Source organism: Thermobia domestica, chromosome 7 (genome assembly GCF_964235325.1).
Source record: "Thermobia domestica chromosome 7, izTheDome1.hap1.1, whole genome shotgun sequence".
Lineage (NCBI taxonomy): Eukaryota > Metazoa > Arthropoda > Insecta > Zygentoma > Lepismatidae > Thermobia > Thermobia domestica.
Genome location: NC_137460.1, coordinates 10948512 through 10973713, shown reverse-complemented (window position 1 = coordinate 10973713; position 25202 = coordinate 10948512). Strand labels below are relative to the sequence as shown.

General features: G+C 36.7%; 1 protein-coding gene across 15 annotated transcripts in view; it reads right to left on the bottom strand.

Moving 5' to 3' along the window:
- The window catches only part of cac (calcium voltage-gated channel subunit cacophony), a 1271727-nt gene that overhangs the window by 227273 nt on the left and 1019252 nt on the right, over positions 1-25202 (bottom strand). For all 15 annotated transcript variants that reach the window (XM_081764099.1, XM_081764105.1, XM_081764112.1 and 12 more), the window contains 5 exons: positions 20761-20965; positions 16898-17116; positions 12263-12381; positions 9380-9514; positions 5313-5502 (listed from right to left, as the gene is read on the bottom strand). In XM_081764099.1, the coding sequence (XP_081620225.1) occupies positions 5313-5502; positions 9380-9514; positions 12263-12381; positions 16898-17116; positions 20761-20965 (868 nt within the window). The remainder of the gene's footprint in view (positions 1-5312; positions 5503-9379; positions 9515-12262; positions 12382-16897; positions 17117-20760; positions 20966-25202) is intronic.

Here is a 25202-nt window from a genome sequence, read left to right as displayed (position 1 = left end):
ATAGTAAGCCTGAGCTTGAGCCTGCATGAGTCTCATTGATATTAGTGAGCACGAGTCCCATTAAGGATAGTAAGCCTGAGCTTGAGTGAGCCTGAGCTTGAGCCTGAATGAGTCTCATTGATATTAGTGAGCGCGAGTCCCATTAAGGATAGTAAGTCTGAGCTTGAGTGAGTCTGAGCTTGAGCCTGAATGAGTCTCATTGATATTAGTGAGCACAAGTCCCATTAAGGATAGTAAGCCTGAGCTTGAGCCTGCATGAGTCTCATTGATATTAGTGAGCACGAGTCTCAGTAAGGATAATAAGCCTGAGCTTGAGTGTGCCTGAGCTTGAGCCTGAATGAGTCTCATTGATATTAGTGAGCGCGAGTCCCATTAAGGATAGTAAGCCTGAGCTTGAGTGAGTCTGAGCTTGAGCCTGAATGAGTCTCATTGATATTAGTGAGCGCGAGTCCCATTAAGGATAATAAGCCTGAGCTTGAGTGAGTCTGAGCTTGAGCCTGAATGAGTCTCATTGATATTAGTGAGCGCGAGTCCCATTAAGGATAATAAGCCTGAGCTTGAGTGAGTCTGAGCTTGAGCCTGAATGAGTCTCATTGATATTAGTGAGCACAAGTCCCATTAAGGATAGTAAGCCTGAGCTTGAGCCTGCATGAGTCTCATTGATATTAGTGAGCACGAGTCTCAGTAAGGATAATAAGCCTGAGCTTGAGTGTGCCTGAGCTTGAGCCTGAATGAGTCTCATTGATATTAGTGAGCGCGAGTCCCATTAAGGATAGTAAGCCTGAGCTTGAGTGAGTCTGAGCTTGAGCCTGAATGAGTCTCATTGATATTAGTGAGCGCGAGTCCCATTAAGGATAATAAGCCTGAGCTTGAGTGAGTCTGAGCTTGAGCCTGAATGAGTCTCATTGATATTAGTGAGCGCGAGTCCCATTAAGGATAATAAGCCTGAGCTTGAGTGAGTCTGAGCTTGAGCCTGAATGAGTCTCATTGATATTAGTGAGCACAAGTCCCATTAAGGATAGTAAGCCTGAGCTTGAGCCTGCATGAGTCTCATTGATATTAGTGAGCACGAGTCCCATTAAGGATAGTAAGCCTGAGCTTGAGTGAGCCTGAGCTTGAGCCTGAATGAGTCTCATTGATATTAGTGAGCGCGAGTCCCATTAAGGATAATAAGCCTGAGCTTGAGTGAGTCTGAGCTTGAGCCTGAATGAGTCTCATTGATATTAGTGAGCACAAGTCCCATTAAGGATAGTAAGCCTGAGCTTGAGCCTGCATGAGTCTCATTGATATTAGTGAGCACGAGTCTCAGTAAGGATAATAAGCCTGAGCTTGAGTGTGCCTGAGCTTGAGCCTGAATGAGTCTCATTGATATTAGTGAGCGCGAGTCCCATTAAGGATAGTAAGCCTGAGCTTGAGTGAGTCTGAGCTTGAGCCTGAATGAGTCTCATTGATATTAGTGAGCGCGAGTCCCATTAAGGATAATAAGCCTGAGCTTGAGTGAGTCTGAGCTTGAGCCTGAATGAGTCTCATTGATATTAGTGAGCGCGAGTCCCATTAAGGATAATAAGCCTGAGCTTGAGTGAGTCTGAGCTTGAGCCTGAATGAGTCTCATTGATATTAGTGAGCACAAGTCCCATTAAGGATAGTAAGCCTGAGCTTGAGCCTGAATGAGTCTCATTGATATTAGTGAGCGCGAGTCCCATTAAGGATAATAAGCCTGAGCTTGAGTGAGTCTGAGCTTGAGCCTGAATGAGTCTCATTGATATTAGTGAGCGCGAGTCCCATTAAGGATAATAAGCCTGAGCTTGAGTGAGTCTGAGCTTGAGCCTGAATGAGTCTCATTGATATTAGTGAGCACAAGTCCCATTAAGGATAGTAAGCCTGAGCTTGAGCCTGCATGAGTCTCATTGATATTAGTGAGCACGAGTCCCATTAAGGATAGTAAGCCTGAGCTTGAGTGAGCCTGAGCTTGAGCCTGAATGAGTCTCATTGATATTAGTGAGCGCGAGTCCCATTAAGGATAATAAGCCTGAGCTTGAGTGAGTCTGAGCTTGAGCCTGAATGAGTCTCATTGATATTAGTGAGCGCGAGTCCCATTAAGGATAATAAGCCTGAGCTTGAGTGAGTCTGAGCTTGAGCCTGAATGAGTCTCATTGATATTAGTGAGCACAAGTCCCATTAAGGATAGTAAGCCTGAGCTTGAGCCTGCATGAGTCTCATTGATATTAGTGAGCACGAGTCTCAGTAAGGATAATAAGCCTGAGCTTGAGTGTGCCTGAGCTTGAGCCTGAATGAGTCTCATTGATATTAGTGAGCGCGAGTCCCATTAAGGATAGTAAGCCTGAGCTTGAGTGAGTCTGAGCTTGAGCCTGAATGAGTCTCATTGATATTAGTGAGCGCGAGTCCCATTAAGGATAATAAGCCTGAGCTTGAGTGAGTCTGAGCTTGAGCCTGAATGAGTCTCATTGATATTAGTGAGCGCGAGTCCCATTAAGGATAATAAGCCTGAGCTTGAGTGAGTCTGAGCTTGAGCCTGAATGAGTCTCATTGATATTAGTGAGCACAAGTCCCATTAAGGATAGTAAGCCTGAGCTTGAGCCTGCATGAGTCTCATTGATATTAGTGAGCACGAGTCCCATTAAGGATAGTAAGCCTGAGCTTGAGTGAGCCTGAGCTTGAGCCTGAATGAGTCTCATTGATATTAGTGAGCGCGAGTCCCATTAAGGATAGTAAGTCTGAGCTTGAGTGAGTCTGAGCTTGAGCCTGAATGAGTCTCATTGATATTAGTGAGCGCGAGTCCCATTAAGGATAATAAGCCTGAGCTTGAGTGAGTCTGAGTTTGAGCCTGAATGAGTCTCATTGATATCAGTGAGTATGATTCTCATTGAGGATAGTGAATCTGAGCTTGTGTGAGTTCCAGTTGGAGCCTGAGTGAGTCTCATTGAGATTAATGTGGGCAAGTCCCATAGTAAGCCTGAGTTCGAATGAATCCGAGCTTGAGCTAGCGTAAGCCTCATTGATATTAGTCAGCGTGAACTCCATTGATGATAATGAGCCTAAGCTCGAGTGAGTCCTGATTAGAAAATGGCCACGTACATGCATGGCGTGGTACTACTAGAGTCGTTGGGCTATTGTGTATGATATGTTCTGATCTAGTGTAGACCAGTTTTCTTGCTTTCTAAAACTAATTTTATTTAGAAAAATAATTTTAACCCGCCGTAGCACGCGCCGCGGAGTCACACTTCGCGGATACAGAAATTGTAGTTTTCTTAGAACTGTAAAAGGAGTTTGTGCTGTAAAATATACGTGGGTAATTATCAGAAACATTGCAAAGAAAATATTAAACAATTTAATATCACTTCAAAACAATATACACATTAAAATAAGATAAATAAATATTGTGGAGTGAGACTCCGCGCGCGTGCCTTGAGGTTACAATTGACCATGCGGGCTATGGAGGGTTAAACAAAACTGGAAAGCATCCTTGAAATATGACATCAGTTTTTCGAATAGAAAATCAGAAACAAACTTATAATATTTTAGAGCAATCTTTAAATATAAAGGGAAAGCTTATAGCTACATGCTTTAAATAACAAACTGAATTCGGAAAATCGATAAAACGTTGGTTGACTGTCATTTGTGAACGGCCAAAGAATATCTTATTGCTCTGGCCGAGTTACACAAATATAGATGAATAGCTTACGAAGTGTGTTCAAAAAGTACCGAACCTTTGGTTGGGAAAAATACATTTGTTGATTTGGAAATCTGGAACACTAATCTCCTTCAAAGTAGTCTCCTTGGTAATGCACATACTTCTCCCGCCATTGTTGGAAACATTTCTGGAGCAAAGTTTTTGAAATGGTGAGCAACCGTGCCGTCGTATTCCGTGTTATGTCTTCTCTTAATTCAAATCGGGTACCTTTTAGCAGCATTTTCAGTTTGGGAGCCACACGGAGCCATGTCGGGCAGGGTTGCCGCACTCGAGACTCGCGATGATGCCAAACACGGGTCTTAATTATGCTAGATTTTTGAAAAAATTATGCCAGATTTTCAAATAATCCTTCCTAACTAATTTTAAAGACCCGTGTCTTCATTATTTTAATGAAGTGTTTCAACTGTATTCATGTACAAAGTTAATATGACGCTGTCAGGAATGATAATGAAATAAATTGGTAAATGGCACAGTATAGTTGTATAGGGGGAGGAAGGTCTAATTTATATTTTATGAATGGATAACATTTTAAGAAACATATACAACATGCCGCTTCCGATACAGCCCTGAAGCATTTCATTTAGTGTATTAATAGCTGGCCCCCGGACGCTCATATCCCTCCCCTCTCAAGTTGTAAATTGAAAGGGACAGAAACATCCTATTCCCAGATAACCAAACATTCAGGTTTCAGTTGACAGTAATAAAACTATGGGTAAGTAAATATGTTTTGTAGAGTCACGTTCTGCTATTTTTAAACATTTCTCTGAATTCAACAACAAATTACAACCGCGGAAATACTGACTGGTTTCATTGCTCCAACCATCGCTTCAACTAAAAAGAATAATTCCAGACAGTCCTTGAACTATCTAAATTTTCGTTCTTTTTCTGTTCACCAGAGAGAAGAATGAAATTATGCTAGATTTGGCCAGGATGCTAAAGTCAAGATGCTAGATGCTAAATACATGTGGATTATGCTAGATCTAGCACCAAGATGCTAGATATGGCTCACTGATGTCGGGTGAGTAGAGGGCCTGGTGACACACAGGAATGTTGTATTTGGCGATGAAAGCCTGAATCAAATTTCGTGCACACTTTCCTCGTGCCCGAATTATCGTTCAAAATTGAATGTACCGATCGGATTGAATGATTTCCGCATGGGTATTGTCAAGCTTTTGGCAAAATTTGACGCAATGTCGCTGCTGAAGATTCTCTGTCATTTTACAAAAAAAAAAAAAAAAAAAAAAAAAAAAAAAAAAAAAAAAAAAAAATTAGACAACCACTCATTAAACGTCATACACTAGCAGCGACTGAGCTATCTGCGCATGAGTGCCCATGACTGCGCATGAGTGTCCTCTCTACATCTACACTGAAAAAAAAAGTCTCCCGCACTTCATTAGTTTAAGCGGGAAAAAAAAATAAGGTTCAATACTTTTTGGACACACCTCGTATGTAGAAGTGTTAGACTAAATAAATTCATTTTCTGTATTTTAAAAGCACTGAACTTGACGTTGTAACAAACATGCTTATTCAAAAAATTATTAACTAATTATTAACTAATTTTGTTGCTCAGTACGAGAGATTAACTATAAATAATGCTTACCTTTAAAATCATTTCTATTGTGAAGACCCCCGTAAAGGCATAGTCAAAGTAATTTAAAATTTCGTTTCTTGTACTTTTCTCATCTACAGGGTCTTCTGCTGCTAGCGCTATGCTACTTAAGCTAATGACTATCATGATGAAAAAGTCAAAATATCGTAAATTAACTACCCAATGAGCTGCTCTACGGAGGCTGGAAAAGTCAGAAAAAAAATATTGAAAGTAATATTTCCAACAAACATACAAGCAGTGGCGTACGCAAGGGGAGTTTCCAGGTTTTAATCCCTTCCTTGAACATTATATTATGTGAAAATAAACAACAATAGATGTTAGCATGTTAAGACATGTATACAGTGGCGTATATACGATTTTGTTTCGGGGAGGGCTTTGCCTGAAAATCTGAAAATTGTGCAAGATATTTCATATACTTTACCACGTAAGTAAGACTTCGGGGGGAGGCTTAAGCCCGGAAACCCCCCTTAAATACGCCACTGCATGTATAGAAAAATCCTGAAACGACATGAAGTTGGGAGCTGGAACCCTCCCCCTTCCTTTGATGAAATTCTGCGTACGCTACTGCATACAAACAGTATTTGAGTTTCAGTAACGAATTAAATAACTAATTTCCAATCTATCAACATGTTAAATATTCCATTACTTTAAAATTTAGTTTATTTTTGTATGAGCTTAAGGTCAATTATTCATTCATAGTTATATATCGTACACTCGGTGGAAAAGTGTTACAACTCAAAAAATGGCAATTTTGAGTTTTCATCGTTCAAAAGAGAAGAGAGAGAGAGAGAGAGAGAGAGAGAAAAAGAGCTCTACCTGGTGGTCTTTTGGCATAAACGTAACTAAACAAATTACCCTCTAGCTGGCCGAAATACCAGAATTCCAAGGACCGATTTTGATAGAATAACAAACTTTAAGTAATTTTTCCCACAAATGTGTATTTTTGACTTGTAACAGTCTTCCGCCTGATGTGCGATATGTCTCTGTGTGTACTTGACTTTACACTTCGTCGATCCAATGCCAAAACCGAGAATGTGTTAAATTTGATTTTGAGTTATAAGCATTTTAATATTCAATTTACCCCGAAAAATCAGTATATAGACTTAGGTACATGTTTTAGGAATTGACGATAACTTCTAATATACTCATATTGAACAAATGAGGCTTTGCTATTGGAATCTGTCTGCCCGAAATAACATGAAACTGCACATAGTTGAAAATAGCAAAATTTGCACATTCGTGGTTTTGGCATTGGACCGTCGCTTGTAATTCAAAAATAATAGTTGTATGTAACGTTTTTAATGCTTCTCACAGTTCTCCTGTAAATACATTTTATCTTATCTTTTTATCCGACTTAAGCAATTGTTGCTACGGCACTACTTCCGTACTAAATGTCCAAGACACCTTTATTAGAAAGTGGTATTGAGGTCGCTGTAGCTCAGTGGAAAAGCGCTCGTCTCTGGTGCGTGACGCTTCTGTTCGATTCCAGGCCCTACCATGTGAGCTTTGTGGTGAACAAACACCATGTGCGTGAGTTTTCTCGTGGCCCTCTTGTTTCCTCTCACTTTTGTCAACCAACCATTATCATCCGTTACATTCAACCGTTACTTACTTTTGTATTTCAACGTAATTAAAAAAATGGTATTTTACGTTATTTTCTGATACTTTTATTACAGTAATTTACTTTCGGTTACTTATATCAAATTAACTGAGTATATCAATTTATACAAAAATATTACATTTCTTGGACATGAAGTATGGAAGAAAAGAAAACCTATTGCTACATGAATAAAATCAGATTACAAGCTCCTTGACTATGGAGTACCTTAAGGTAACGTATTACGATCTCATTTAATTTTATTTGTTTCCTTTTTTCTTTTTTTCTTTCTTTTTTTTAATAAGTTTGGTGAGATTTACCTAGGTTCGAAATAACAACAAGTAAATAAGTTCAAAGTTTATCTCTGAACTCAGAATTGTTCGTATTTCGAGGAAAAGGTTCTTCATCGGGCAACACTGATTGCAAAGGTGTAGCGAAAAAAGAAATACAAATTTGTGATATATAAACTAGTTTACCACTGACTGTAAGTATTCCACTGTTTGTTGGACAAAATTAAACGTTTATTTTTCACTCTATTATTATTCCTTTTGAAGTTCAACAAGAACATAGATATTTTTATGAATCTACACTGTAAGGACAAGTAACAAAATGTAAATTTTGAACCAGGGAATCATCTCTTTCCTTTTTTTTCTTTCTTCGAAATATTACAGGAGATAATATTTGTAATTCTGGATTCAAATATACTGTATATAAATAAATGTTGCTAACAGTCATTAATCAAGGTCGGATTAACTCATCTGGTGGCCCGGAGCCACAAAAATTATGTGGCCCCTACTGGCTTCACCTAATAAATTTCTGTAAACGTACAGTAGGAAGGTTAAGGAAATACATTTAGTTCTACGACATCAACCAAGCCATACATTATATGGTAATTATCATACCTAATGGAACTTTGGATATGGATATAACAAAGGAAGAGATTTGTTTCATATTTTTGGTCATAGTTTATCTTATTATGATGATTGTATCTTGTATGATTCTTTTTACATAACCAGTTGAGATTTTCATCAGAGTGGAGGTCCCCGTTTACCTGGAGACCCGCGTCTACAGTTCCTTTAAGTCCCCTGAAGTCCCCCCTGTTATTAACTAATCACAAGGAAATAAACTGAAGTATTAAGGTAACCAAGAAAGTTCTGTCGCTTTTTATTAAGGTCGGTGTTCAATTGGCCCTCACACCGTGAGTTCAATGCGACTGTAGATAAGGCGAAGGTAAGTTGTTGGTGTGGTTATACCTAGTGGCAGTTCAGTTACACAGTGAGGGACAGAGTAAACATGGGACCTCCACCGTTATAAGGGCGTGTATGCTGTACGAGTTCAAACTGAAGTCAAACGCCGCTGCAGCGGGGCTGAAGATATGCCAGACCTTTGGTGAGGGTGTCGTGACTACGCGGACACTGCAGCGGTGGTTTAACATGTTTAAGAACAATGACAAAACACTCGAAGACGCGCCACGTGCCGGAAAACCAACACATACAAAATGAAGGTCTTCAGGCAGCAATTAAGGCGAACAGTGGCCAGACATGTGAGGAACTGGGTCTACAATTCAATGTGAGTGGAAAAACCATTCGGAAGCACCTCCATCAACTTGGGAAGCACTACGAGTTGGGTCGATGGGTACCACATGATTTGCCTCCAAAACAGAATGCAATGCGAGCAGACACCTATGTTTCTTTGTTGTCCCGTCTAAGGAAGGAGCTATTTCTGGAGAGGGTGCTGACATGTGATGAGAAGTGGGTTTTGTACGGTGCCGTCATCATTGGTTAGCATCCCGTAAACCGGTTCCAAAACAGTCGAAACCAGCACTCACCAGAAGAAGGTCCTTCTGTGTGTTTGGTGGAATGCTAGCGGCTGGTCAGCAGTCATCAATGCAATTGTGTACTGTCAGCAGTTGAGTCGTGTTCAAGAAAAACTAAAAACTTTGGAGCCAGCACTTCTGAATCGAAAAGGGGTCATCCTGTTACAGGACAATGCTAAGTCCCACGTGGCTAGAATGGCTCGGGACCTTGGATGGGAAACACTATTGCACCCACCATACTCCCCGGACATTGAACCGTTCGATTATCACCTGTTCCATTCCTTCGACAATCACCTTAGAAGATGCTAGTTTAAATCCCTAGTAGAGTTGCAAAATGCACTTAATACCTTCTTCGCTTCACGGCCCACCACGTTCTACTGCGATGGAATCCATAGACTTCCAGAACGTTGGCAGAAGGTCGTCAATGTTGATGGGGACTATTTTTGATCCTCCAAGTACGTCGTAGGTGACATATTGATGTTCGAAGGTGGTGGGTGAAAAAGCGGCAGAACTTTCTTAGTTACCTTTATATTAGTGTCTTTTATAGTACACAAGTCCAAGAAATTAAGGAATAGGAATAGGAATTTAAATTTATTATAGAGGCAATATTAACTTACTGTGAAAAGAGGTCTAGTTTATACTTACGGATTTGTTGGAGATAAAATAAACATTGAAGAATAAGGAAGCATAGGTTTTGGCCCTATTTCATCATCGCCGTCATCTGGCCTGTTCTCACCATCGTCTGCAGGATTGTCAGACTTTTTACCATTCTTCCCTTTGCTACAGAGAAAGGAACACATAAAATACTGTCAGTATATATTGATAAAGAAGGAGAAAAAGATTCCTGTATTACTTACGGATTTACATTAATACAAGACTACTGAAAAATCACACTTCACTACTTGTACATTCACTCTTTTTCTAACAGTGTTTCCCAACATTCAAAAACATCAAATACAACGCAACAATGAGTTTCGAATCCATTCTCTCCTCTCCTTCGAAACAGAAATAATTAGGAAAGCGCTTTGATCGCAGCAGGATCAATATAATTTAACAGCATATTTAACCAGAACACTGAGAACTAAGAACTCTGTTTCTGGAACATTTTAATGTTACTTTGTTCAACTGATAATTATGACATTTTTACGTAGAAATCAGTGATAGAAGAACCAATTTTTAGGGAATACGAAAATTAAATCTTTTATATATTCATTCCTCAATTTTGTTACGTCTTCTTTGTTGTTGTTGTGAGTAATGTGCAAGTCTCTGATGCACAGAGGGGGGCGCGGTGGCTCAGTGGTAGAGCGTTCACTTCTGGTGCTTGGGGTCCCGGGTTTGATCCCAGTCCCCGCCAAGTGAACTTTGTGGTGGACAAACACCGTGCTCGTGGGTTTTCTCTGGGCTCTCCCGTTTCCTCCCACTTTCTTCATTCCACCATTTCACTCATCTCTCATCATCACCGTCTCCTTTAGCCTAACCGGCATAACCGTGGGACGTAAAACTCAAAGATTTCATTTCATTTCTCTGATGCACAGGGTCATTGGTTGAATTCTCGGTGAGAGATTTTTTAAAAATACGAACGCACTATGGTGGCTTGTATTTCACTCTAAATTATAGGTCTATGTCTCATATGGCCTCGATGCTGAAAACGAGCGCTAAAATTCAACTAATTAATCAATTTTATTACCTAAAATTCACCCACGTAAAGCATGTCCACGAAACGTTCTTTCGACTCCTATATGTCTCATACCTGTCCCGAACATTTAGGGCTGGAAATCGAAACTTAAAGCACAATCGAAATATCAACGAGACTTTCTTGGATTTAGGATGTGGTTATCCAAAAGTCGTCCCATGGGTAACCCACAGTGCCCAGAAATTTCTCATCGGAATCCAACAGGAAGTCCCGTTTTTCGAGATATAAATGTACATCCGGAGTCCCATATCCCGGAACTAACTTCTCTTGGACGTTCAAGGGATGTCTCTGTGATATGTGGGCACTGCGTCGTACAGGGTTACTTCCTGTATTACAAAATACACAATTTCTAACGTTTGCTTGCAAGTTCTGACAGTGTATCGCCAACTGCCGTCACACACATCTATTCAAAAACACCTTTATCTTTCGTTTCCAAAATTTCTACTATTGTAATCGATAATTGATAGCTAGGTCACTATATTTTATGACATTATAAAACTAAATTACATTAACCTTAAAATTAAACTACATGAATAAAGAAAAACACAGCTTTCTTACAAGGCTGGCAGAAAATTTATTATAAAAAATAAACTAGAAAAGTAATGGTTTCGGAAGTATAACACTTCCTTCCTCAGACTACACTCTACAACTCTTTATTCAAGATGGATAGAAGGAGTTTTTCTTTATTCAAGATGGACACAAGACCATATTGTCATAATAAACTACATGCTCCAGACTTTTAAAACTCTGCTTCGTAGTACAACTTTTTCGTGATTCTCGATGGGAACTCATGTGATTTTGATCACACGTAAGTTATAGGCTCATGTCTCACATGGCGTCGGGACAGAAAAAGGGACGGCAACTCTGATTACTTCAAAACTATTCCATAGTCGGACACGGTAGCTCAGAGTCAAAGAGCTATAGGGGAGCCAGAAAGAGAAGGTCTCTGATAGCTCTCAGTGACGTTGCCATCTACTCATGTCAAGGCTTTTTTCAATGCATTTATAGTGGTAATTTAATTAATGATGTAAGACAGAGTGACCGTGGTTGGTAACACTAGTACCAAAGTAGGGGATGCATTGTCCCTCTGCATGTGGTACGAAACGTCAGAGACTATCTTTTGTTGGCCCTGCTATAACCTCTGTGAGAAATCCTTGGTTTGATCTAAGCCACGTGAATTCGTAGCGGACAACGTTGTATACATGTTTTCTATCCGCCTTCTCCGATTATCTCCCACATTTCCATTCCACTATTTTTCTATAATTTTTAATTGATCACGCGTCTTTCGCCTAAAAGCGTAACAAGTGGGCATTAAACTAAAGTTCTATTTCATTATACGTTGAATTCTAAGACACGTTATTCTTGCTAAATTTTAGTTTTACGTAGAACATTTTGAAATAATAATAATAATAGTACAAAAAACAAAGTAGATAGTGGGGAAAATGGAGCCAATTTTCTTTTTGAAACCCTCTTAAGACAGTAATTCAATTTGCGCCATATTTATGGAATCCAGGGTAATTTTGTCGTTTGGTTTAACCTACGAATTATGGGATATTTCGTTTTCGAAATACCCTGTTGCTTGTCTTAACTACGGTTATTTTGATTTCCAAATGGTACTACAATAACGCTTGTAACACTTTTTGTTTTATGTGTCTTGGATAAATAGAAGTGAAGAAATGGACTTCTTTGTAAACCCTTATGAAAACGCTTTAAATATAGTTTAAAGGTCAAATAAATTACCTCCGTAGTTTAAAGGTTAAAGAATTTACCTCCGTAGCTTAAAGGTTAAGTAAATTTTAATTCGAAAATATGGAAGAGATAGTGAGAATACTTACAAATTCATTCCAGCTGGATTGCCTTGAGGTGAAGGCGGACAAACTTCTACTGTTGGTGGACCACCATCCGTGTTCATCTGCAAATTTTGCGTTTCTTTCTCTAACTCAGCCGTTTGATGCTGGCATTTAAAAAAAAAACGAAATAAAAAGATTAGAAATATGTTGAAGAAGTTATTTTTATAATAAATATAACACAAGATAATAATTTGCTGTAATTTTAAAATTATTAATTTCTAATGTATACTGTAGTGATAAGCACTGAAATTTTACTCTATTCGAAATTGTGATGGTGCCCACCAATTGACTCTATCTGAAGAAATGAAGCAATATTGTGAAATAGGTCATAAACTTATGACGAACTTATATTCTACTACAAAAACCTTTCGCAAATTCGAAACTAAAAGGGCAGGAAGTTTTTAATACTATAGCGTGTTTTCAAATGTATTAAGCAGAAACATATATACAAGAGCGGAAAGAATGTGCAGCATCGTTCATTTCCTTTGAAGGTTCATCGTCTCAGAATTTCATCACTTGACTACATTCTGTTTCTATCCATCAGAATTATTAATATATTTTGATAATCCACACAATATTACATTCTATCAGAGTTTAACTATTATTATTATATTCTGTGAAAACCCGGAGATACAATGCCGCGTTCACAGAAGGTCTCCATTGACTTCCCTGTCCTTGGCCAATTGGATCCAGTTTCTACTTTGTATTCCTATTTCTGCAAGGTCCATCTTAATATTATCCTCCCATCTGCGTACAGCTCTTCCTAATGGTCGCTTTCTGATTGGATTTCCAACTAAAACTTTGAAAGTGTTTCTACTATACGACTTGTCCACGTTATCCCCCTAGAGTTGATGATCTTAACAATGTTTGGGAAACGGTAAAATTATGCAGTTCCTCGTTTCCGCCATTCCTCTTGCATCTGAATATTTGTCTCAAGATTTTATTCTCTAATACTTTCAGTTTGCGTTCTTCCCTCAGAGAAAGCGACAACGTTTCGCAACCATACAGCACAACAGGATTATCGTTTTATATATTTTAAGCTTCAAATTCTTCGGCAGAATTCGCGACAACAAAAAATTTGAACTCAATAATAACACGAATTCCCTTCTTTCAGTCGACATTTAATTTCTTCATCGATATGATTTTGATCTATTAACATTGATCCTAAGTAGCCTATTTGAAAGTATGTACTGTGTCTAAAATATTATTTGATATTTTGACATATTTATAATTTGCAGTGTTATGAACCCGATGAACTTCCATGTATTTAGTTTTCTCCGCATTTACTTCTAAATCCATGTCCCTGCAAGTTTTTAATAAGATCTCTGCATTTCTTTCTATTGTTCTCCTATCATCCCCTATTAAATTTACATCATCAGCATACGCTATAACCTGGTGAATACCATTCAACTCTAGGGCCTGGTTGCTATCTTTCACGAATTCCAGAACAAAGTTGAATAACAATGGCGACAACGCACCTCCTTGTTTCAGGCCATTCTCGACGTGAAAGCTCGTAGACAAAAATTTTCCTACCCGGACTTTACTTTGGGATTCATTTAAAAACATCTTAATTAATCTTAGCCTTTTCGCTATTCCAAATTCTGTAAGAATGTTGTACAATGTTTCTCTCCTAACCGAGTTGTAAACCTTTCTAAAATCAATAAATAATTGATGTACTGAGGTATTGTATTCCCACCTCTTTTCGAGTATTTGTCTAATGGTAAATGGTTGATCGATTTCGTCTAAATCCGCACTAATAATCTCCAATAATTTCGCATGTATATAGGATTAAACTTACTAATAGGATTATAATTACATGGGCGCATGGGGGGATAATCAAATTAACAAAAATTGGCTACTTACCAATGAACCCTCCCTTGGAAAGTTTAAACACTTTCTTGACGTTTCGGAACTCACAGCTGGTTCCTTCCTCAGTGGCAAAGTGAAAAGGATTAAAACAGAAAGGGGATAAAAGGAATAAAACAAGGAATACATACCACTATATAAAAGTAACGTACAAAATGGATCCTGAAATGAGCAGAGCAGAGTGAAAAAGGAATGAACTGAATCAAAGAGAACGCGGTGTCTATGTTACGTCACTGTTGCCAGATTCAAAGTATGCATAAAAGGTAGGTACCCATGTTCGATCAATGTTGCCAGTATCAAGGTTCAATGCAGGTTTGTATTTATGAATAAAGAACGATTCTTTAATTTTCCATTGTTTTTTTGTTTCTGCTGAACCTATTACCTTAACCTGTTTTATATTGTGTGAATGTTGTTTTAAATGAAGCGCCAAACCCGCGTGTTAAGGAACATGCTAGACAATCAAAAAAGTCCCAAGAAGAAGGCATGTCGGGTTTGGCGCTTCATTTGAAACAACATTCACAGAATATAAAACAGGTTAAGGTAATAGGTTCAGCAAAAACAAAAAAACAACGGGAAATTAAAGAATCGTTCTTTATTCATAAATACAAACCTGCATTGAACCTTGATACTGGCAACATTGATCGAACATGGGTACCTACCTTTTATGCATACTTTGAATCTGGCAACAGTGAAGTAACATAGATACCGCGTTTTCTTTAATTCAGTTCATTCCTTTTTCACTCTGCTCTGTTCGTCTCAGGATCCACTTTGTATGTTACTTTTATTTGGTATGTATTCCTTGTTTTACACCTTTTATATCCTTTCCGTTTTAATCCTTTTCACCTTGCCACTGAGGAAGGAACCAGCTGTGAGTTCCGAAACGTAAAAAAAAAAAAAAAAAAAAGTGTTTAAACTTTCCAAGGGAGGATTCATTGGTAAGTAGCCAATTGTTTGTTAATTACTAATAGGATGTTTGAGAGAATTTTATAGATCTCAAACACAGCGCGTTAATGAGTAACCTATTGCCTATTTACACAATTAAAAAAAAGTTTGAGCCCTTATGTGATCTTTATGTGTTACGAAAGATTTTTGACATAAATAACTACATTTAATTTAGTAAATATTTCGAACTTTTTTTTTTTTTTTTTTTTTTTTTTGTCTCTACTCTGGAGTAAAGCGAAACCAATTGTACATTTACAGAATGGAATACAACATTTTGTGCTTCCGATTTTTCGAACAAACTTGAACAGTGTATATCAGTAAGTACATAGTATTTTGTTCCTCCCACAAGACCCGGAATAACAATAAGACTTATTTCACACAAATATGGAGGAAATTCTAAACATCTGGCAGCATTTCATGTAGTAGCGAATCTTCGTAAGATGCGCAGATGAAGGAGTGAGAAATGCACCAAAACATGAATATTTTTTACCGGATGCTTGCAGGTAAAATTTTATATATATATATATATATATATATATATATATATATATATATATATATATATATATAATGTAATTACAGTTTATCTTTATTTCGTTAAAAATTATGAAAACAAATCCGTGTAGATTTCAAACATTATTATTATTTGTAGAAATGCAGAAGCAGTGAGTGTATTAATACAAAATACAATTTATGCGTTATAATAACAATAATAATAAGTAAATATACGGAATTGGTCCGAATATAATACAATATTTTTTAATATAAAAGCAATCATGTAAAGACCATGTTTATATTACTATCGCAGTCTAGCCTTACAATAAAAAAAAAAAAAAATGTTTATTTCACACTACACAGGACTGTACCTTCTGTATCACTTTCCCATGCCCGTGCTGTGCCGTTGTGTGACTTGTCAAGGTCAGACGTCTATAGGAAATAGGTAATGGTAATACGTCATGTTACAGTTCGATTTGATTGATACCTAAAATTTGTTATTAATGTATTTTCACTACGCTTCCACGAGATATAAGAACGATCTGATTAAACAGGAGTCACCACATGGAAGGAAGGGAGGGGGGGGGGGGGTTAAGCAGAAAGTTGCGCTCCTCATTCAAAATGACACAATCGAACTAGAAAATGGTATATTTAGGTCAGAATGGTATATTTGGGAAACAGAATGGTAATTTTGGTGGAGGATGGTAAATGTTTAGGGAAAATGATAAATTTGGGGTAAAAGAATGGTAAATTTGGTAGACATGATGGTAATTTTAGTGGAGAATAGTCAATTTTGGGGGGAAAATGTTAAAATTGGGGTGAAAGAATAGTAAATTTTGGGAGACATAATGGCAATTTTGGCAGAAGATGGTAAAGTTTTGGGGAAAATGATAAATTTGGAGCGAAAGAAAGGTAAATTTGGGAGACAGAATAATAACTTCAGTGAAAGATGGTAATTATTTGGGGAAAATGGTAAATTTAGGAGAAAGAATGGAAATTTTGGTGGAGATGATAAATTTTGAGGGAAAATGATGAATTTGGGGAGATTGTAAATATCAGGAAGGATTTCATCCAAGTCCTTGTGAGTATTGAATACGGAAAGATAATCTTTAAAAGAAGATGAACTAAAGACTGGGATTTAAATCTTTAAAAAAGTTTTGAATACTTAAGTTTTGCAACATAAAATATTTACGAAGTGCATCTAATATTTTGTGCTGGGTATTTTTAATTTTTCCATTAAGATCATCTCAAAAAATCTTGGAATTGTATTATATTCAAGCCAATACGATTATTTATACCTTTCAAAATGCCACTCACCACTTTGTTCTCTTCTTCCTGTTCCTCTTCTGCTGCTGTTAGTTCTTGGGCATTCGCCAAGTTGTCGACAGCAATGGCCAAGAACACATTTAGCAGAGTATAGTTACCAAAAAGCACCAAGATGATGAAATATAAGGAATATATCATCCCCTTTTTGTGGCCCCCTTGAGATTCTATACCTTGGTACATTACTTCATTCCAATCCTCCCCAGTAAGAATCTAGAAGGCAAAAAAAAAAAAAAATATATATCAATTAATTATATGTTTTTAAATGCATATAAATAGAAAATTATTTGCTTAAAGCTATTAATATCAGTGATCAAATTGAGCAAGTATGTCGTACTGGTATTAAGTTAGGAAGCCAATAATCATACCCGTTGTAAAAATGTAAAATCTTATAAAATATTATCATTTAACGGGAAAATGACCAAAGATAAAGACATGCACCAATTAATAGATGTTATTCAGCTGATAAGCGTGAGTACAAAATCTCATGCGCACTTTTTTAAGAAAATCGAAAAAAAAGGAATTTCTTTATAAATCTAGAAATTGATATTATACAAGCACCATGCCATTTACTAAGCTGATAATGAAACATACTCTCACTGTGCTCCCCATTATGGCACTACCAATGCAAACAGTACACACTATGGTTTATGAAAAAGCTAACACTCATCAGAGGCGCACCCACGGTGGGGGTTTACCAGATCCGGAACTCTGGATCCCCTCCCCCCAAAAAATCCTAACTCAACGTGTACATTTGTACACTTTCTCAATAAAACCATATATTTTTAACAGGGAAATTATTGATGTAGAATGAAAATTCGATCTTATACTTCATTTGTACTCTTTCTCTTATAGAAGCAATCTATTTCCGTTATTTTTCTCTGAAAATATAGGTGAAAGTATTTTACTATTATTTATATCTTTTCGGATGCAGAATAATATCCGTTCAATACTACGTAGACCTAGTGGCTTACAGTATTGGATCCTCCAAAACTTGGACTCCTCCCGACAAAAATTTCTGGGTGCCCATATGACATTGAATTTTACATTATAAGAGTTATAGATATTTACAATATCTGTACATGAACTTTTAAGCTCTGGAAGGAGCCACAAATACAGATATTAAAGACGAAATATGCCCAAAATGGCCAAAATAGACTTGATTCCTTGTATACTAAACGCCTCAACTGTAAACGATGATGTTTATGTTTCGCGACATTAAGCTATTACTTTTTCAGTACAGTTATTGCTAATGCTATTATGTACTTTACTAAAATATTATTGTCTTTGAAAATTACTATTCAAAGCTCTTCAAAGAATTCGTTGGAACTAGAAAAGCCATGTGCCAACTGATTTATCTTTTGATTTTCCTATCGAGTTACTGATTTTCTTAAATTCTTTATTTTTTCACGTTTTTTTCTTCTTCAGAATATAGTGATCAAATGCTTTATCTTGTTTTAATGAGAAAAAAAGTCCAACACACTGTTTTCTTCTTTAAAATAGAGATGATAAAACAGCTAAAATTTTCTCAGACAAAAGGGCAATGTAAAAACTTTAATTTTTTCGAGCTCTTACACTTCGAGGCTGAAATCATTGACACATTGACTACCATTGAACAAAACAAAATAATTCTTTTGGGAGCCATAGTACTTTATTAAGCAACTTTTATTAAGAACTTATTGAACTGTAAAAACATAAGATGTTCTACTTCATTGCAACACAGTGAGAACACTTTTCAATTTATGAATAGTTTGTACAGTCAGCGACAAAAGTTCTTTTCGTTTTGTAAAATTTATTTTTAGGAATAACAGCGAATAATGGCTGGAACGTACAGAAAATTACGCTTCTTTGTAATTTACTGAAAACTGTACTTAAATTGTCCTTCCATTCTGAAGCTATTTGCGAAAGAACTTTTGTCGCGGACTGTACGCATAATATAAGTAAGTAACCACCTCTTGTAAAATCTTATATTAGTCATTTCCAATTGAACACTGTATAATATAGAGGTACGATTTTAGAGAGAGAGAGAGAAGAAGGCAGAAAAGAAAAAAGAGAAAGGAATACAATGAGGAAAAGAGAGATAATGAGATAAGAAAAAAAGTAAGTGTTGGCGGTATACTCGTAGTAATGGAACCGCGAATAGAATGCCTAGGGCCGGCCCTAAGCAATTTGCCGCCCCGTGTAATGGCATCATTTGTCGCCTCCCCTTCTCCAGAAAGAACTAATTTTAACCCTAGGACTCCCAGTGGGGTCCAATGGACCCCAAGACTATGTTTGACAGTTCGTCAGTATTATTTTCCGGGATTCTAAGGGTTAAAAGCCACGACAATAAGTATGCTACCCCATCATAAACAACGAAGAGGAGGGGAAAAGCACTCGCACTCAGAAAGCCATAAACACTATAAATATAATCTTGTTGTGTCTGTTTTTATTTCCTTTAAACAATAATCTATTACGTTCGTGAAAGATAAAGCAAACACACCTGCAAAGGAAAGATGGTAATCCTTTTTATAGAATTAAATATCGAACTTCAATCTCTATATATCAGTTTAAAAATTCCAGTGCATCTATCTCTTTTATCTTTATTTCTTGGTTTTCCTTCTACATCTGTTAAAAATTAATTTTAAAAAAAGTTGTTTCCACCTTCAATGATAAGGAACTTGTTTATAACAAAGAGAAGACTAGTTTTCATTTTAAAACTGTGATAACTAAATAAATGAAATAAGTGACGGCTACTGTTTGAGAATTGAGTTCTTGTATTTGACAACAATCAAGTAATTCATGTTGAGATTTGTTAGACCATTTACTTTAGCATTATTTATGTGACCTTAAACTAACGCGATCTAAACATGATTTATAAATGTAGCATTCGAATTAGAAGGTCAGCTTAGTAAGTTTAACTATCATCATCATGAAGTCTGTTTCTAACAATAAATATTTATTTTAAATAATATAGTTATGACAGATTTTTACCGCCTCGTACAAATGCACGTATTGTACTTATGGTAGAGACGGCCCTGACTACGCTGTCGATGTTTTCGTTCACCTGTCACCACAGTCTTTCATAAACGTGGAGATTAGTAGTCAGCTCCTTCCAGTGCCGTGCCTTGAAAAATCAGCGCCCGGGGCAAGAGTATACGACGGCGTCTCCGTACGTATGAAAATGAAATGAAATCTTTGAGTTTTACGTCCCACGGTTATGCCGGTGAGGCTAAAGGAGACGATGATGATGAGTAATGAATGAAATGGTGGAATGAAGAAGGTGGAAGGAAACGGGAGAACCCCGAGAAAATCCACGCACACGGTGTTTGTCCACCACAAAGTTCACTTGGCGGGGGCTGGGATCGAATCCGGGACCCCAAGCACCAGAGGTGAATGCTCTACCACTGAGCCACCGCGGCCTCTCCGTACGTATGAGTGAGACCACCCGCGAAGTGCCACCATGGTTGGTGCAAAGCCTAAGAACATTTCCAAAAATAAACCGTGCTTTTCCTTGATTTTGAGCACTTTTTTTATTATTTTTTTCCTTCCATTTTATATATGTGCATATCCATTCTCCTAACATGAGTAACATTATAAGACAACTTCCTAAATCAGGAAGAGAATTTAAGTACATACTAGTAACATTCGCAGTAATTTTTCCTCTCTCTCTTTTTTCTTTTTTGTTTTCTTTTTCCTCCCGAATTTGCGCCCCTTTACATCGGGGCCCGGAGTCGTCGCTCCACTCGCTCAACCCACGATATGGCACTGGCTTTTCCCCTCTAAATAAGAAGGGAACAGCAAACTGTAACGTCACAGATCATTCAATTGGAAATGTCTATGTTAAATGTTTTCTCTCTTGTTCTGTGTATACTTACTTGAAACACGGTGAGCAAGGCTATGGGGAAAGTATTAAAATTGGTTGGGGGAGTTCCATCTTCAAAATTGAAGGCACCACCAAAGAGCTGCATCCCAAGTAGGGCGAATATGAGAATAAACAAGAAAAGTAGGAACAACAAAGAGATGATGGAACGCATGGAATTCAACAATGAGATCACAAGGTTGCGAAGAGATGACCAATATCTGGAAAAAGAAATTAAACATTAATCAATATATAGCACTGTTAATCAATACAATATATACACACACATTTCCTAACTTAGAAGCAGTGAAGGTAGTTTCTTAGGCATATTTATATGTTTGTTTTTCTTCGGTAATCAATTTTCAGAACTGAAGAACTAGATTTTCTGTTACTCGAAATAACGATTGAAGTTAGCATATTTTCTCGAATATACAAAAACTTCTTACGTACTCAAACACATTAAAAAAAAAAAAAATCATTTCTCTTCAACACATGCAAGACCATGATAAATTAAGTTGCTTCAAATAAGTTCCCTATCTAACTGACTACTGGCATGACAGCCGCTACGAGCTTAACGCCATCTGTTAGTGACTGGCTGAATTCAGCTTAGTAACGAACAGGTGCTCAACGCGCTGAATTACCCTCTCTCTCTCTCTCTGACAGGAGTATCAGGAACTTTCTAGACCTTGTAGTCGTCACCTTTTTTTTTTTTTTTTTTATTCACGTGGCTCCTCAGTTTGCCTCACGACACTGGGTGATCGCCGGAAATTGGGAAGCAACGGTCGGGAATCGAACCTGGGACCACATGGACGTGAGTCGAACGCTCTAACCATTAGATAATGGTGTTCCCTAGATTCCCTATCTATCTAACTAACTAACTCTATGGCCTATGCAACACGAAGGTTCAATGTCGCGTTCACAAAAGCTCTCCACTGACTTCTATCCTTAGCCAATTGGATCCAGTTTCTACTTTGTATTCCTGTCTCTGCGAGATCCATCTTAATATTGTCCTCCAATCTGTGCCTAGGTCTTCCTAATGGTCGTTTTCCGATTGGTCTTCCAGTCAAGACTTTGAAAGCGTTTCTACTTTCTTCCATCCTAGCTATATGACCTGCCCACCTAAGCCTCCTAGACTTGATGACCCTAACAATGTTTGTTAAACCGTATAAATTATGTAGTTTCTTGTTATGAAGTTTCCGGCATTCCCCATTCCCATCCCTCTTGGGTCCGAATATTCGTCTCATGATCTTGTTCTCAAATACTTGCAGTCTATGTTCTTCCCTCAGAGTAAGCGACCATGTTTCGCAACCATACAGAACAACAAGCATGATTATCGTTTTATATATTTTAAGCTTCAAATTCCTCTACAGAATTGGCGACGACAAGAGATTTTGATCGAATAGTAACACGAATTCCCTGCTTTTACTTGACATTTAATTTCTTCGTGAATATAATTTTCGTCTGTTAATACCGATCCCAGATATTTTAAATTAAGGTTTCCTATCATTTTTTTTTAAAAAGATTTTCTCAACTAATGCAAAAACAATGAGAGATATGAGAAATATTATATATAGCATATTTATTAGTGTCTCAAACAAACTACTAGATGGATCAGATATTTTCTTATAGCCCCGAAATCTGTAGGTGTAGTTCACGGCATCTTAACTTGGTTAAGTATTAAAATTTTTTCACTATGAAGAAGGTCATGAAAACCATTTTTTAATTCGTAACGTGCCAATCATCCATTACACTCTACACATAATATTTTTCCCTTATGATTATTTGTGCTTCACCAAACGAAATATGAGTATACTTTTGCTATTAACATTTTCAATATTGAGAAAACTGTTCACTCTCATGAAATGCATAATTAAGAACCCAGACAAAAGAGGGAGGGTAACGGAGAGCTTTAAGAATTCCTTCTCACGATTTGGTTCGTGTAGACGAATCTCTGGATTGACCACTTCTCCTTATTTTTCCTTCTACCAGTACTTTTTGAGTCGGTCGTGGCCATTTATCGTTGGTCAAACCGAGAATCGAACCCTCGATTTCTTATATAACTGGCTATGCCCAACGAGGGATATACGGAATTGAACCTGTACTTTTATAAATTGTCGTCTCATCACAGGGATATATGTATAACGCAAGTGAATACCATCATAAATTGGCGATTCCCTCACGGGGACATTTGAAGTCGAACTCAGACTATTATATCATCAGGAATCAAACTGAAAAACCCATGCACCAAAGGCGCACGCGCACTAGGTACAAGACTCGTAGGAAGATCTCGTTGAAGAAAATGTATAATTGAGGTTACGGGCTTTGTAGAAATCTGAAGGATCACGATTACAATATCACAAGGTTAACCATTCGTTTATCTGAGCTTGCACTCTGAATATAAATGGATACCTACATGAAACTACCTCCACATCAAAATGTTTACAGTTACTACATTTCGTATGCTAGCAATGAATAGAGTGATAGCTAGTAGGAAAATATTATTATACAAATACTTATTATATTACATGAAACGAATAGAATCAATAAGAAACGAACTATAAATTGGAATAATAAATAAATTGGGTTAAAACGTACAGTGTAAGAGAAAATAAACAAAAATACGACATGGAAGTCATATTTTACAATGCTGTATTGCAACGTTGAGATAATGAGACAATTTCTTACCACTTCGTAATAAATCAAATTTTAAAGCCCGTCTGATAATTTTTGATGACAAACCTAATAACTGACATATTTCTTTAACAAATTATTATTTCAGGTATCACCGTTTTCCCATTTTTTTAAAAACAAAATTAGTTTTGAAGTTGTATGTTTCGTCACTAAAGCTGCGTTTTCACTTGTTACAGTGATAATAAGTCTTATTTGAGAAAAGTGAGTCCTAGCTCTGATAGAGACGAACGAAACAAAATTATTTCGTTGAAACTGTACGTAGGCCGTAGTCAGGGGAAGGGGACTAGGAGACTGGGACCTCTCTAAAAATCCTCTCTGTTCCGTTAATTTTGCCGAACACTGGTCCAAAATGATATAATATTTTTTTTTTTTTAAAAAAAAGCTATACTAAAGATACAAATTTTCTCTTACAAAACCTGACATCGTATCCCCCTTCTTTAAGATTTATTGCTATCTACGGACCTGAATTAATGTATCAAAATGCTGTATCTACAGTTGAAAAATAGGATTAACTTTATTTTGAAAGAAAATGAATTACTATTGTTATTAAACACGGATCTAAAATCCAACCACCAAAATTAGTTTAATTGCAAATTCAACAATATGAAATTGATAAAATGATGTAAAAATTAATAATTTCTCTATTTCTTTATTATTACGAAAAATAATTCTTGATTTCCATAACTGTTCACAAAAACAAAGAATTTGCAAATGTTATGAAATCATTTGCAGCAACGCTGTTTCTTCTTCTTCTACTATTTCTTTTCTTTCTTTTCTTTTTTTTTTTTTACTTCCACTTATTCGAATTTTTCCCCATTGTTTTTAATGATATGAAAGATGGTAAAATCTAGCAGTAAAATGAATCACTGCGACAAGTGTTAAACTTGACCAGTGTACGAGTCAATGAATAAATTTTAATATTTGCTTCAGGATTTAAATGATACGATAAAGGAAGAAAAAAAAATGCAAATTCTACTTTCAGTATTATATCCCACGCTAAAAATCTATTAATTCCAGAGCAGCAAAAACTTAAAAAAGAGAAAAAAATTACAAACATACAACACTGAGGTTTAGATTAACACTGTCACCAAGCGTCTTCGAAAATTTCTCCATGGACTAGCTTAATCTAAAACTAATTTTACTACCGACCTTAAAGATGAAACGGTAGTTTTCATAATACAAACACTTTCTCCAGGGATTTATAAGTCACCATCTTCTCTCAGTCCAGTCTTCTATTAGGGCATCATTATCTTCATTCAAAACATTTCTTTCTGGTTGCACTTATCTGTAATTGTCAAAATCTCAAAAGCAAACAAGAATTAAAATAAGTGGATTTATAGGTAAGCACACTTGTTTGATTGCCATTGGTTAGCTTAAGTTTTGTTTGTTTGTACAATTTCACTCTGTATTTTGACACTATATACATATAGCCACTTCACTAGACATTTTTTTAAAGCACCACGAATGTATAACACTTGTATGCCGTATAAATCACTGTAATCCATTCTATCTACACAAGTTAGTTATACATTACATAGTTGTTTCCACACTGCACTGTAGTATCCAATTAATTATATTTCGTTACATATTGATAGACATATTACAAAAATATAAATCTCAAAAAAAGATTTATAACATACATCAGAATTTTCTCAGAATTTAACCATACCGTATAATTCTTATTAACTAAATTTGAATTAATAATATTTTTCATGAATTCATGAACTAGTAGAGACACGTAAAAAAAACTATTAACATAACTCATCT